This window comes from Macaca thibetana, chromosome 14 (genome assembly GCF_024542745.1).
Source record: "Macaca thibetana thibetana isolate TM-01 chromosome 14, ASM2454274v1, whole genome shotgun sequence".
Classification (NCBI taxonomy): Eukaryota; Metazoa; Chordata; class Mammalia; order Primates; family Cercopithecidae; genus Macaca; species Macaca thibetana.
This window is the reverse complement of record NC_065591.1, coordinates 95,320,155-95,336,466: the sequence shown is the minus strand read 5'-3', so window position 1 is coordinate 95,336,466 and position 16,312 is coordinate 95,320,155. Positions and strand designations below refer to the sequence as shown.

The window sequence follows — 16,312 nt, the reverse complement described above, 5'->3', positions numbered from 1 at the left end:
AATATTACATTGGACTTAATCTATTACTTAACAGAAGCAATAATGTTAATATAAGTAACATGAAGATATTCTCTATTGCATAAGCTTACATCAGACCGAAAGAACTCACTGACAGTTAACAGCCTAATATTAATAAGTGATATAATAAGGACCCTATTATTTATACTGCTAATCCAACACAGGTATTCTCGAAGGAAAGTTTACAAAAAGTAAAAGGAACTCAGCCAATCTTACTCTGCCTGTTTACCAAAAACATCACCTCTAGCATTACCAGTATTAGAGGCACTACCTGCCCAGTGATATATGTTCAACGGCCATGGTGTCCTGACTGTGCAAAGGTAGCATAATCACTTGTTTCCTAAATAGGAACTTGTATAAATGGCCACACAAAGCTTCAGCTGTCTCTTACTTTAAATCAGTGAAATTATTCGGTGGGATATAAACAAATAAAATGAAAAGACCCTATGGAGCTTTATTTCATTAATGCAAATAGAAACTCGCCCTAACCCATACCACTGCATTAAAATTTTTGGCTGGGGTCTCGGAGCATAATTCAACCTCTGAACAACCTAAACTAAGACTGCACTAGTCTAAGCAAGTCAACATATATTGACCCAATAATTCAATCAATGGAATAAGTTGCCCTAGGGATAACAGCGCAATTCTATTCTAGAGTCCACATTGACAATAGGGATTACAACCTTGATGCTGGATCAGGCTATCCTAATGGTGTAGCTGCTATTAAGAGTTCGTTTGTTCAACAATAAAGTCTACATGATCTGAGTTCAGACTGGAATAATACAGGTCGGTTTCTAGCTATTTAATATTTCTCCTAGTACGAAAGGACAAGAGAAATAGGGCCCACTTCATAAAGCACCCTCACCTCACAGAAGATACTATCTCAATCTAACAAATCATCACACATCTGACCTGAGAACAGGGTTTAAGATGGCAGAGCCCGGCAATTGCATAAAACTTAAAACTTTATAAATCAGAGGTTCAACTCCTCTTCTTAACAATATGCCTATAATTAACTACCTCCTACTTATTATTCCCACTACAATTGCTATAGCATTCCTTACATTCATTGAATGAAAAATCTTAGGCTATATACAACTATGCAAAGGACCTAACATTGTAGGCCCCTATGGACTGCTTCAACCATTCGCTGACGCAATAAAACTTTTCACCACAGAACCCTTATGACCCTCAGCATCTACTGTCACCCTTTATATTATTGTCCAACCCTGGCCCTTTCTATCGCTCTCCTCTTGTGAACTTACCTCCCTATAGCAGATCCTCTAATTAATTTTAATAAAGGCCTCCTATTTATGCTAGCAACATCAAGCCTAGCCATGTATTCTATGATCAGTATGAGCATCTAATTCAAATTATGCACTAATCAGCACATCACAAGCTGTAGCCCAGACAAATTTCATATGAAGTCACCCTAGCCATTATCCCATTATCAGTTGTGATAAGTGGCTCATTTTACTTACACGCACTCATCACACCACAAGAATTCCTCTGACTATTCCTACCACAATGGCCCCTAGCCATAATCTGATTTATCTCCACACTAGCAGAAACTAACTGGGCTCCTTTTGAGCTAACAGAAGAAGAATCAGAGCCTCAGGCTTCAACATCGAATATGCTGCAGGTTCATTTGCCCTCTTCTTCATAGCATAATATATGAATATTATCATAATTTCTAAGAGCACTACACAGCATACATTCACCAGAACTCTATACCACAAATTTCATTATCTAAAGACACTCCTTTTAACTACTCTGTTTTTATGAATTCGAACAGCATACCCCCGTTTCTGCTACGACCAACTCATATATCTTCCATGAAAAAATTTTCTACCACTTACACTAGCATTCTGCATATATCTCAATGCCTATTCTAATTTCCAGCATTCTATCCCAAACATAGATGTCTGATAAAAGAATTACTTTGATAAACAATAGAGGTTTAAATCCTCTTATTTCTAGAAATATAAGAATTGAACCTACCCCTGAGAATCCAAAATTCTCCGTGCTACTTATTATGCCACGTCCTAAAGTAAGGTCAGCTAAATAAGCTAGCGGGCCCACACCCCGAAACTGTTGGTTATATCCTTCTCGTACTAGTTAATCCACTAGCCCAACTTATTATTTCTTTAAGTATTTTCACAGGAACTCTTATCACAATACTAGGCTCACACTAATTTCTCATCTGGACAGGCCTAGAAATAAACATATTAGCTCTTACTCCAATCTTAATTGAAAAAAATAAATCCCCACCCTGGAGAAGCAGCCACCAAATATTTCCTTACACAAGCAACTGCCATCTATAATTCGTATGACAGGTATCCTTTCCAATAACCTGTACTCTGGACATGGACAATAAATACTATTAATCAATTTTCATCCTTAATAACAGCCCTAGTAATAAAACTAGAAAGAGCCCTCTTCATTTCTTAGTCCCAAAAGTGACTCAAGGAACCTCTCTAATGTCTGGCATACTTCTCCTCATATGACAAAAACTAGCCCCTATCTTAATTATATTTCAAATTTTCCCATCAATAAACACAAATATTCTATCACAATTTTATCCATTATGGTGGGCAGTTGAGGGGGACTTAATCAAACACAATTGTGCAAAATCCTAGCCTACTCCTCAATTAGTCATATAGGTTGAATAATAGCAGTACTAATTTATAACCCAAGCATTACTATTCTTAACCTGATTATTTATTTTAACAATCACGGCATTCCTAGCACTCACTCAACCTGAGCATAAGCACTACAACCCTGTCACTATCTCATGCCTGAAGCTAACATGGTTAACACCTATAATCCCACTAATTCTATTATCCCTAGGAGGTTTACCTCCACTAACAGAACTTCTGCCCAAATGAGCCATCATTCGAGAATTTACAAAAAACAATTGTCTTATTACCCCAACCATTATAGCTCCTCCATAACCCTACTCTACCTATACTTTTATATATGCCTAATTTATTCTATCTCAGTAATAATATTCCCCACATATAATATGAAAATAAAATGACAATTCGAAAGCACAAAACTCATACTACTCCTCCTCTCACTTATGTCTTCTACCTTCCTTTTACCCATCTCTCCAATAATACTAATCATAACTTAGAAATGTAGGTTAAATAAGACCAAGAACCTTCAAAGCCCTTAGTAAGTAAATTACACTTAATTTCTGTAACAGATCTAAGGACTGCAAGACTATTCTGCATCAGTTGAATGCAAATCAATCACTTTAATTAAGCTAAGCTCTTGCTAGATTGGTGGAATTCAAGCCACCAATTTTGTTAACAGCTAAACACCCTAATCAACTGACTTCAATCTACTTCTGCCATTGTGGGGGAAAGGCAGGAGAAGCCCCGGCAGGATTGAAGCTGCTCCTTTGAATTTGCAACTCAACATGAGAAATCACCTCAGGGCTGGTAAAAAGAGGCCTTGACCTCTGTGTTTAGATTTACAGTCTAATGCTTACTCAGCCATTTTACCTTTTTTTCACTTATGTTTATCAATCATTGATTGTTTTCAACTAACCACAAAGACATCAGAACACTGTATCTGTTATTTGGTGCATGAGTGGGAATAGTGGGCACTGCCTTAAGCCTCCTAATTCGAGCAGAATTAGGCCAACCAGAAACTCTGCTAGGAGATTATCAGATTTATAACGTTATTGTTACAACCCACGCATTTGTATTAATCTTCTTTATGGTCATAGCAATCATAATTGGGGGTTTTGGTAACTGACTATTCCCTCTGATAATTGGGACACCCAACATAGCATTTCCCTGGATAAATAATATGAACTTCTGACTTCTCCTCCCCTTTCCTGCTTGCATCCTCAATGGTAGAAGCTGGCGCTAGAACGTGTTTATCCCCCTTTAGCAGCGAACCTAACTCATGCAGGAACCTCTGTAGGTCTAACCATCTTCTCACTCCACTTGGCTGGTGTTTATTCTATTTTAGGAGCCACTAACTTTATTACCACAATTTAATATAAAACCCCCAGCCTTATCCCAATATCAAATATCCCTTTTCGTCTGATCAGTCATCATTACAGCAGTCCTTCTCCTCCTTTCTCTCCCAGTTCTAGCTGCCGGCATTACCATATTATTAACTGACTGTAACCTTATACTACTTTTTTTGATCCTATTGGGGGAGGCAACCCTATCTTGTATCAACATTTATTCTGATTCTTTGGTCACCCTGAAGTCTATATCCTTATTCTACCAGGCTTTGGAATAATCGCCCATATCGTAACATTATTCTGGAAAAAAGGGTACCATTTGGGTATATGGGGACATAGTATGAGCTGTAACATCAATTGGCTTCCTAGGGATTATCGTATGAGCTCACCATATATTTACAGTAGGAATAGACGTAGACACACAGACATACTTCACTGCCACTACTATAATTATTGCTATCCCTACTGGCGTCAAGGTCTTTAGCTGATTAGCTACAGTGCACGGCAGTAACATCAAATGATCTCCCGCAATATTCTGAGCCCTAGGATTCATTTTCCTATTCACAGTAGGAGGTCTAACCGGCATTGTACTAGCTAATTCATCACTATACATTATCTTACATGACACACATTATGTTGTAGCCCGTTTCCACTACGTCCTATCAATAGGAGCAGTATTCACCATGATACAGTGCTTTGTCCACTGATTCCCCTTATTTTCAGGTTATACAATTAATCAGACTTAGGCTAAAATCCACTTCACCATTATATTTATAGGTGTTAATTTAACTTTTTCCCCACAGCACTTCCTCAGCCTATCCGGTATGCTCCAACGTTACTCCGATTATCCCGATGCGTATACCACATGAAATATTATCTCATCAGTAGGCTCATTTATCTCACTAACAGCGGTTATACTAATAATTTTTATGAGCTGAGAAGCCTTTGCTTCAAAATGAAAAGTTCTAACAACTGAACAATCATCTACTAATTTAGAGTGACTTTACGGCTGTCCACCACCTTACCACACATTCGAAGAACCAACCTATGTGAAAACCTAAGCAAAAAAGGAAGGAATCAAACCTCCAGAAACTGGTTTCTAGCCAATCCCATAACCTCTATGGCTTTCTTGATAAGATATTAGTAAAATCATTACATAACTTTGTCAAATTTATAGGTCAAACCCTGTATGTCATAATGGCTCATCCATTATGACAGTTTAGTTAGGCCTTTGAGGCGCTACTATTATGGAGCTAATATTATGGAAGCATTACTCACTTTCCATGACCACACTCTTATAATTATTTTCCTAATTAGTTCTCTGGTCCTATATATTATTTCCCTAATACTCACAACAAAATCAATTCATACTAACACCATAGATGCCCAAGAAATCGAGACTGTCTGAACTATCTTACCTGCCATTATCTTAATTTTAATTGCCCTTCCATCCCTACATATTCTATATAAAACAGATGAGGTTCACAACCCTTCTATTACCATCAAAACAATTGGTCACCACTGATACTGAAGCTATGAGTGTACAGAATATGAAGAGTTAGGCTTTGATTCTTATGTAACCCCAACAGCAGACTTAAAGCCAGGAGAGCTTTGACTCCTTGAAGTTGATAACCTAACAGTTCTCCCAATAGAGATACCCATCTGTATATTAGTCTTATCAAAAGACATCTTACACTCATGAACTATTCCCTCATTAGGCATCAAAAGAGATGCAATTCCTGAACGCTTAAACTACCTTGACTGCTACACGACCAGGCCTCTACTATGGACAGTGCTCAAAAATTTGTGGGTCTAACCACAGTTTTATACCTATAATGCTAGAATCAATTCCCTTAAAAAATTTTGAAACCTGATCCACAACCACACTATAATATCACTGTAAAGCTACTTAGCTTTAACCTTTTAAGTTAAAGATTGAGAGGTCTGCACCTCTCTGCAGTGAATGCCTCGACTAGATTATTTCCACATGATCTATTGTTATCTTGTCACTAATCATAACTTTATTCTCATTTATTACACACCCCCTACACAAAAAATAATCAAAACGCAAGAACATTTAACCTCTTGAGAATTAAAATGAATGAAAATTTATTCACCTCTTTTATTACCCTGACATTTCTAGGTCTACCCGCAGTAGTATTAACCATTTTATTTCCCACCGTACTATCTAACCTCCAATCATCTAATTAGTAATCGACTGATCTCCAGTCAACAATGAATAGTTCAACTTGTACTAAAACAAATAATAATTGCTCATAACATTAAAGGACAAACCTGATCCCTAATACTGATATCCCTAGTTTTCTTCATTGCCTCGACCAATCTCCTTGGGCTTCTACCCCATTCATTTACACCAATTACCCAATTATCAATAAATTTAGGTATAGCAGTCCCCTTATGAGCAGGCACAGTCATTACAGGCTTCTGGTTTAAAAGAGAAAATCTCCTTAGCCCACTCTTTACCACAAGGCAGACCCATACCACTTATTCCTGTATTGGTAATCATTGAGATTATTAGCCTATTCATCCAACTGATAGCACTAGTTGAACGATTAACAGCCAACATTACAGCCGGCCACCTACTAATATACTTAATCGGAGGAGCCACACTAGTACTATCAACTATTAGTCTTCCCACAGCTTCAATTGCTTTCATTATTTTAGTCCTACTAACCATTCTCGAATTCGCCCTAGCCCTTAAGCCTCTATCTACATGACAATACATAATGACCCACCAAACACATGCGCACCATATAGTCAACCCCAGCCCCTGACCATTAACAGGGGCTCTCTCAGCTCTTCTAATAACATCTGGCCTGGCCATGTGATTTCACTTCAACTCTACAACTCTTTTAACCCTAAGCCTATTATCCAATACACTAACTATATACCACTGATGATGTGATATTATCCAAGAAAGTACATTTCAAGGCCACCATACAACCATTGTCCAAAAAGGCCTCCGATATGGAATAATCCCATTTATTATCTCAGAAGTATTCTGTGCTGGTTTCTTCTGGACATTTTACCACTCTAGTCTAGCTCCTATACTAGAATTAGGGGGACACTGACCCTCAACAGGCATTTTTCCCCTCAACCCCTTAGAAGTACCCCTCCTGAATACATTCGTATTACTTGCATCAGGAGTTTCAATTACTTGAGCTCACCACAGCCTAATAGAAGGTAGTTAAAAACAGATAATTCAAGCAGTATCCATCACAATTACTTCAGGTATTTACTTCACCCTCCTATAAATCTCAGAATATTTTGAAACCTCCTTCACTATCTCTGATGGGGCACCTCTTACCTCTTCACTATCTCTGATGGGTTACCAATTACCTCTTACATTTTTTATTAATATCACATAGAACCATCTTGAAATATCTTATTCCAGGCCCTAACTTAACTACCTCTTCCTGAGATGAGAATTACAGTAACCTACATGGTATTCCTATTTCTATAAACTTATTTTGCACAATGATACCAGATAAATACTTGAAGACCTTTTCATAGTAAAATTATCCTAAAATAACAAGAACAACATTTGTAGGGTGCTTGCTATGTGCCAAGCACTTTACTGATGTTTTAATTCTTGTAATAATCCCATGAGGTACCTCATAATAATGAGGTACCATTATTACCCTCATTTTACAATGAGAAAAGCGAAGTTTAGAGATGCTTAATTAACCTACCCAAGGTTACACAGTTGCTATGTGGTAGAATAGAACTCAAACCGGCAGACATATTCCAGAGGCCACATTCTTAGCCATTTTGCTATATTATTTCTACATATAAATATAATTATTGCCTACAGCATTTAATCCAAGTTCCTTTCTTTGGCTTTAAAGACCTCAAAATCTAATCCAATCCTAATTATACTTCATTGTGTACCAGTCCTACTAGACTTACTGTTCTCTTCTACATGTCATCTTCCTATGTTATTATTTTCTCTTCTAATTCAACAGTAATTTGTCTTACTGATACATTTTGTTCTCTACAGCATATAGTTGGATAAAGAAATTTACTCTCAAGGGCATTTATATTTTGATATATAAATTTGAAGCATTTACATTTATTATAACAACAGGACATACCCAGATTCAAATCGTGATTCTGGAACTCTTTGCTATGTGACTCTGGTTATGTAACACCCCACTGCCTCAAATTCATCACAGTAAAATAGAGATAATAGTATGTCACTCAGAATGTTATTGTGGTGATTAAATGAGTTAATTAAGTAAAGTTCTTGGAAAGTTTAGAATCCTTTCCAACTGGTTCCTTCACTGTGCCAAGAATCTTCCATGACTGACAATATATCTACCCCAAATTAAGAACAAATTAGTTATAATCTGTGGTACAAATCAAAACTATAGTATTTTCATAATCACAGTTGATTAACAGAAATGGTGATCTATGCGCAAAGAAAAAGCAATGCAAAACAGATTATTTTTCAAGGTAAAAAAGAAGGTAAGGATGCCAGAGTAGACCTTTCTTTATATGTAGAAAAGCACTGGATATTTTAATGTTACTATATATATGAATGTAGGAAGTTCCAGGAAGGCTATTATTTTATATTCAAACAGAATATAAACAGAGAGGACTTTTAGGTTGACTATCAGAGGATTGCCTATATTGAGTATAAACAGCAAGGGGGCGGGGGGAAGAAAACTGAATTCCTATAGTACTCCAGTGAAGTATTTTCCAGATACCAACTTCTGCAAAGTTTCTATTCTCCAAACAGCTAAAATAAATATATGCAGAACATCCCATATTTTTGTTTCTATCAAATAGCTATAAAATACATGGATTTTACTTTCATTTAAAAAGGTCCAATTTTTCAGCACAAGAAGTGTTGATTTCCCTTTCTTCTAAAAGTATCTAGACTTTTCACTGGTAACCATCGTTTTCCTACTCTCAGTATATGGGTTACAGGCAAAGATAAATCCATCCCCAGCTCTAAGAAGAGGCATTTGGTGGAAGCTGTGGTCAGTGAGAGCTTTGCATACACTGCCCACTGAACTAGTATGGGAATAGGCATGACACATGAGCCAACTGGTTTTAATCAAAGCAAATCCTAAGATTTTTGTGTCCATTACTAGAAAACAGGTGTTCTTTCTGTTGGACTTGGAGCTCAGAATATAAAACTCAAGCTCATGTATAGGGGACCTGCCCCAAAGTGAAATCAACATAGATTTCATTATATATACAACACTAGATAGCTACTAGTCAACTACGTAAGCTGATGCCCTAATGACAATTTAAGTTCTTACATAAGCTGGCATAATGCTAGATACCACTGGATTCTTCAGTTACATCAGCCAATTAATTTTTATATGGCTTAAGCCAGTGTGACTTGGGTCTTCTGCTACTATTAACTATATATTCCTAACAAATATATGTGTGATGGAGGAGTCACTTATAAAAATGAAATAAAAATACATACAGTTAGTACTCGCTTACCTTTTGGTTTAATAAAGCACTTGCCAATTTTTGTACTTCTGAACTCAATAAAGTAGTTCCTCTGATGACTTTGCTGAGAGCAGCAAGAGACTGGTGAACACTTTGTACTAAACGAATAGCATTAAATTGTTCAAGAATGATGAATGACAATATTGGAGATCCTTGTCGATCATTAGGAGGAGGCACTTTCTGATGTATCAGGTTTGAATTCTAAAAGAAAAATGTTATAATATTTACTGCATAGTAACATAGATCACTGATATATAAAACGCTTTGAAACTTATTTAAACCTTTTGTTCTATTCTGTTTTAAAAATTGTTTTGAAATGCTTTTATTTTATAAATGGTTAAATGTATTAACAGCAAATACACAGGAAGAGAATTCTGGAGTTCATCAACATTTAAAGTGGTGTGTGGACCAGGCACGGTGGCTCCCGTCTGCAATCCCAGCACTTTGAGGGGGCCGACGCAGGTGCAGCATTTAAGGTAAGGAATTTGAGACCAGTCTGGTCAACATGGTGAAACCCCGCCTCTACTAAAAAAAAAAAAAAAAAAAAAAATTAGCCGAATATGGTGGTGTGCACCTGTAACCACAGCTACTCAAGAGGCTGAGGCAGGAGAATTGCTGGAACCCAGGAGAGGGAGATTGCAGTGAGCCAAGATCATGCCACTGCACTCCAGCCTGGACGACAGAGTGAGACTCTATCTCAAAAAAGAAAAAGAAATGTGGGAAATAAGAATTAGGAATAGTGAAAGGGAAACCACATTAAGTAATAGTATGGTAAGAAAAGAAAATAGAAAAAATGGCATCCTGTAAGTCAATGCAAAGAGATCAGAACAGCTGCAATACTACTCAACCACTACAAAGAGAGCAGAAGAGATCACGGTTTTAAAATAAAATGTGAATGGGCATTTATTTCAATTTGAAAATTATAACACCAAACCAGAGTAAAACCAAAAACAAAATCTTGTGCTCAAGATCAGTGAACATTGTATCTTTGTATTTATTTCCATATATATATACTTTAACAGAGACTGTGATATATGACAGTTCTGGGGTTTCTTAAGAAAAACTGAAGGAATCCCATTTGTTTCAAAATAGCTTATGTGATTAAGAGAAAAAAATCACTTTCAATAATTAAAAGAAAAAGATCACTTTCAAAAATATCCTAAAAGTGTCAAAGAGCTGCCAAGAAATAATTGTGGAAAGTGCTATTCTCTTACCTACTACTCATTATCTTAATTTTCTCTATGTATTCTGCTTACAATCTTCATTAAGGATCCCTTCTCCTCATTCTGCTAGTTGCCACATTGATGAGTCTATGGTGGCACTGTTGCTTTTTCATCTACGTAGCATAATAAGTAATTTAACCTACCATAGTTATTGCCATTAAATAAATAAACATTAAGTAAATCTTATTAGCATAAAATCATTCCTAAAAGCAGATTCAGCCTATGAGCTTAAATATTGACATTTTTATTCCTATCACTGCTATATTTACATTATTAATACTCTGAAATCATTTTTGAGATACACACATACTGAATCCAGAGGGGGAAAACAGTCTAATATTATAAAAAAATTAATTAGAATTAACTACTTGTCAGAGCATGCAATAAGTAATATTTAGCACATCTCCATCCTAAATCAACTAAGTAATAAAATTCAAATAAAATTTGAGTTATAGACCTTCTGTAATCCTTTATATTAAAACAGGGTTCCTAGAAGTAAATAATATGTGGTATTTAAATATTTATCAATCATATACTAAGCAAGATTAACAAGTACTAATTTAGTTTGTTTCAAAGTATATTTTGTGGATTTTAATCCATTTTATTAGGTTGATAGCACTGTTTGCACTGTCACTTAATAGAACAAAAACACTCAAACTTAGATCACTGAAGCAAGATTCCATTTATCTACAATCTGAGAAAATAGGTAGCTAAATGTATTAAACATTTTATTTTTTATTTATTTACTTTTTTTTGAGAGGGTCTTACTCTGTCACCAAGGCTGGAGTGGCTCACTGCAGCCTCGACCTCCTGGACTCAGGTGATCCTCCCACCTCAGCCTCCCGAGTAGCTAGGAATACAGGCACCCGTCACCACACCCAGCTAATTTTTGTATTTTTTTGTAGAGACAGGGTTTTGTCATGTTGCCCAGGCTGGTCTCAAACTCCAGCACTCAAGTGATCAACCTGTCTTGACCTCCCAAAATGCTAGGATTACAGGCATGAGCCACCATGTCCAGCCTAAACTTTTTAAAAGGTTGATTTAGCAATCCCCACAATATGCAAGCTGAAAATAATTCTAAAAATAAATACAGCTGCTTTAAGCATTCTCAAAAGATGAATGGAGCATATTTATGCAGTAGCAACATGTTAAATTGTATGTTACGCAGTCTGGAAAATAAACTCAATATTTATAATTCAAATACAGCTAACAATCACAAAATGAGTATGTTACAACAACTATGCAGTATGCTTTTTGATGAAACTAGCAAGTGACAGCCATATGTTTACTCAATTGATTACTAGGGATTTTGTTAATGAGTAAGTACAATTGATTGAATTGTATGTTTTTGAAGGCTTGCTTCTGACATTTTAAAGTTCATCTTGTCCTTAAAAAGCTCTGTGTATACAGACAAAATCATTATCTGATCATGGAGCTGCTAGGAGGGAATAAGGTTTTCTTTTCTTAATTCCTTTCTGTCTGCCTTTCTTTCTCTCATTCTGTCTCTTTCTCTATTTTTATTGATTTAGAGGATACAAGTGCAGGTTTCTTACATGTATATAATGCATAGTGGTGAAGTCCACGCTTTTAGAGTACTCATTACCTATGAAGTACAATGTTCACTATTCAGGTATTTTTTCAACCCTTACCCACCTCCCACCTTTTACAGTGCCCCATATCTATTATTCCACTTTGTATGTCCATGTGTACCCATTGTTCAGCTCCCATTTATAAGTCAGAGCATGTGATATTTGACTTTGTTTCTGAGTTATTTCACTGAGCATAATGGCCTCCAGCTCCATCCACACTGTTACAGAAGACATAATTTCATTCTTTTTTATGGCTGAGTGGTACTCCATGGTGCGTGTGTGTATACAGGTTATCAATATTTTAAAACTTAATTCTTAAGGAAAATCTTTTAGGCAAGAAAAATGTGTCTAATTTGGTACAATTTAGGTGTGAAACCAGGTTGTTTGTGTTTTAACTGAAATAATTTCCTAGGTGGGATACTATTTTAGACCTAAGTGAATGGATGACACGTGAAAGTAGTATTATTTTTGTTTGTTGATAATTGAGCTTTTAGAAATGATTCTCTCTCAGAGAGAATTTTTGTCACCAGAGTACACTCAAGCAATGGCTAGACAAGAGTTTAGCATGTTTTTCTGTAAAAGTCCAGACAGTAAACATGTCAGGCTTTGTGGGCCATAAGGTCTCTGTTGCAAGGACTCAATTCTGCTGTTGTAGGATGAAAATAGTCACAGACAATACAAACAAATAGGCACAACTGGGTTTTAATAGAACTGTATTTACAAAAACTAGCAGCAGGCTGGATTTGGCCTATTCCTGAGCTGCAGTTTGCCAACCTCTCAACTAGATTATCGCTTGTGCAAGGTGTTATAGGGATTGATAGAGAGTCTAGATAACATCAGAGTCCTCAGATATGTGACTCAATGAAATTCGTAAGATATAAAATGTAGCCTCTGCTGTGTGTATTTATCCATAGCTTATAAAACAGTAATCAACAAATGGACAAAGGTATTTTTTTCCAGATAATATGATCATGTCTTGGTTCAATGTATGTTTTCTATGATAAGGAAGATAAAGATAACAAAAGACTTGATGAACAGTCATTTTAAAAAGCAAAAGAGGCAATTAGAAGTAAAAACAAAGTTGCAGTGGCTCTGTAAGGGTTATAGAAAAGGGAGAAATACCTTCACTTCCATGTAATGGAAATTCTACCTTTGCCCTCCAGTAACCCTCCATTCCTCTTTAGATAATCATTTCCTAACATCTGGGCAGAAGCCTTTCCCAAATCTTAGTCCACATAGTTCCGGAAGAGTTGATTCAACTCAGTTCCACAAATTAATTTGTAACTTGAATTGAGGCTTAACTAATGAGAGTGTTTCATTCTCCTGACCACAGTGACTGGTTCAGGGACGGTAGCATGACCAAACAGAGACAATGAAATGTGGTAAGAATTCTGCTGGGTATTCTGAAAAATAGGTAACTGTTTCTTTCTACTAGACTTGAACCTGAGGGATCATAAGTTACAGAATAGCTGCCGTAATTCTGTGGTAATAAAGAAAGGCTGTATGAAAAATGGTGCCAACACACAGAACAAACTGTGTGTTTGTACATATATATAAATATACATGATATATATGTATATCAGTGATACAATGATCACATGTAATATACATGATCATACATATGTATATATTTCAGCTCATCAGATCTTTCAGAATATATATTATATATGAGGATATATAATACATAGTAAGAAATATATATGTATATAGAAATCACTGTGTCCTCATGACATTCAAGTTCCTTGAAATAAGCTATGAAAAAAACCATTTTAACACCTTTTCAGTCATGTACACCACAAATTTCCATTTTTCACATAAGTCAGTTTGAGCTGAGTTTTCCAATTACTTGCAATATAAAATATCTTACCTGATTAATGCAAGTTCAACAGACAACTTTCCCAAGCATCTACAATCAGGTCAAAATATTACATATCTGCATTAAATTATGCCCATATCTGCATATCTATACATTATGTACATATCTGCATTAAATTAAATCCACAAGTAGATTACTGGCAAAACTGTGGAAAGAGGAGGGTAGGGAAGGGAATAAAAAAGGAAAGAAAATAGCATTATGAGTTTGGTGAGTTCAATGAGTTGAAAGATTATAGAATTTCTGGCCACCCATTTCATAGGATAGCTGGCTGCCTTACTATACCAAAAGCCAGTTATTAGTGGACAGAGCTTAGATTTCTAAACCTTTTATACCTAGTAACAACTATAGTCATACCTCAGGGGATTGGATTTCCCCCTCCTCTCATAGCACAGAGTATCCACGTCGCAATTACTTTTCCACTGACCTTATTTCAAACAAAAGCTCCTTTGTATTAGCTCTGTTTGTCCACTAATAACTGGCTTTTGGTACAGTAAGGCAGATGGCTATCCTGTAAAATGGGTGGCCAGAAATTCTATAATCTTTCAACTCTTTAAACTCACCAAACTCATAATGCTATTTTCTTTCCTTTTTTATTCCCTTCCCTAGCCTCCTCTTGGTATTGAGCTTCCCTCAATACCAAAATCCATGGATGCTCAAATCCTTTATATAAAATGGGGTAGTATTTGCACATAAACTGCACACATAATCCTGTATACTTTAAATAATCTCTGCGTTACTTATAACACCCAATACAATGTAAGTAAGCATTATGTAAGTAGTTGTTATACCGTATTGTGTTTTTTATTTCAGAATATTTTCCATCTGTGGTTAGCTGAATTTGCAGATGTGGAACCTACAGATTCGGAGATGCACATTCCTTTTCATACCAGATTATCAAGTGGATCAAATAAAACCCAAACCGTCATGTTTTAGTTGCAATTAAAGATAAGTTATTTATTTATTTATTTATTTATTTATTTATTTAGAGACGGAGTCTCACTCTGTCGCCCAGGCTGGAGTGCAGTGGCCGGATCTCAGCTCACTGCAAGCTCTGCCTCCTGGGTTTACGCCATTCTCCTGCCTCAGCCTCCCGAGTAGCTGGGACTACAGGCGCCCGCCACCTGGCCCGGCTATTTTTTTTTTTTTTTCGTATTTTTAGTACAGACGGGGTTTTGCCGTGTTACCCAGGATGGTCTCGATCTCCTGACTTCGTGGTCCGCCCGTCTTGGCCTCCCAAAGTGCTGGGATTACAGGCTTGAGCACCGCGCCCGGCCTAAAGATATGTTATTTAAATGAGCAATCAGAATTCAACCAGGGAAAGTATATAATAAATACCCAACAAATTGTTTAAATCAGAAGTGTTGAAGAGCTGAAATAAAAGGCAAAAACGCAGGAAATTAGTAGATGAAGTAAAGCCAAGGCTGAAAGAGAAGGGGAGTTGATATGGTTTGGCTGTGTCCCCACCCAAATCTCATCTTGAATTCCCACGTGTTGTGGGAGGGACCCAGTGGGAAGTAATTGAATAATGGGGGTAGGTTTTTCCCATGCTGTACTCGTGATAGTGAATAAGTCTCACGAAATCTGATGGTCTTATAAAAAGGAGTTCCCCTGCACAAGCTATCTCTCTTTGCCTGCCCACATCCACATGAGAAGTGACTTACTCCTCCTTGCCTTCCGCCATGATTGTGAGGCCTCCCCAGCCATGTGGAACCGTAAGTCCATTAAACCTCTTTCTTTTGTAAATTGCCCAGTCCCGGTGTGTCGTTATCAGTAGCATGCAAATGGACTAATACATGAGTATTCTGAAAGATCTGAGGCATGGAAGCTAATGCTATAAGCTATTACGTATTTCTAAAAGAAAAATCAGGAGGAACCTACAGAGCACTAATACAAAGGAACTTTTGTTTGAAATAAGGTTGGTGCAAAAGTAATTGTGATTTTGCCATTTTAATAAAAACTATGAAACTCTCAAGGCATATGAAATTAGCAAATAATTTTAAAGCAAATTATTTTTAAAAGTAGTCTATTAATAGAAAAGATGGCACATTAATAAAAATTTTTATTTCTAGGAAAGTATTTTTAATATGATATCTGCTCCATAATTTGGCCTGAGGAATGATTCTGCTCTGTG

General features: G+C 36.4%; 1 protein-coding gene across 5 annotated transcripts in view; it reads right to left on the bottom strand.

The window, feature by feature from the left end:
- The window catches only part of DYNC2H1 (dynein cytoplasmic 2 heavy chain 1), a 349,828-nt gene that overhangs the window by 60,710 nt on the left and 272,806 nt on the right, over positions 1 to 16,312 (bottom strand). For all 5 annotated transcript variants that reach the window (XM_050758858.1, XM_050758861.1, XM_050758859.1 and 2 more), the window contains one exon: positions 9,485 to 9,694. In XM_050758858.1, the coding sequence (XP_050614815.1) occupies positions 9,485 to 9,694 (210 nt within the window). The remainder of the gene's footprint in view (positions 1 to 9,484; positions 9,695 to 16,312) is intronic.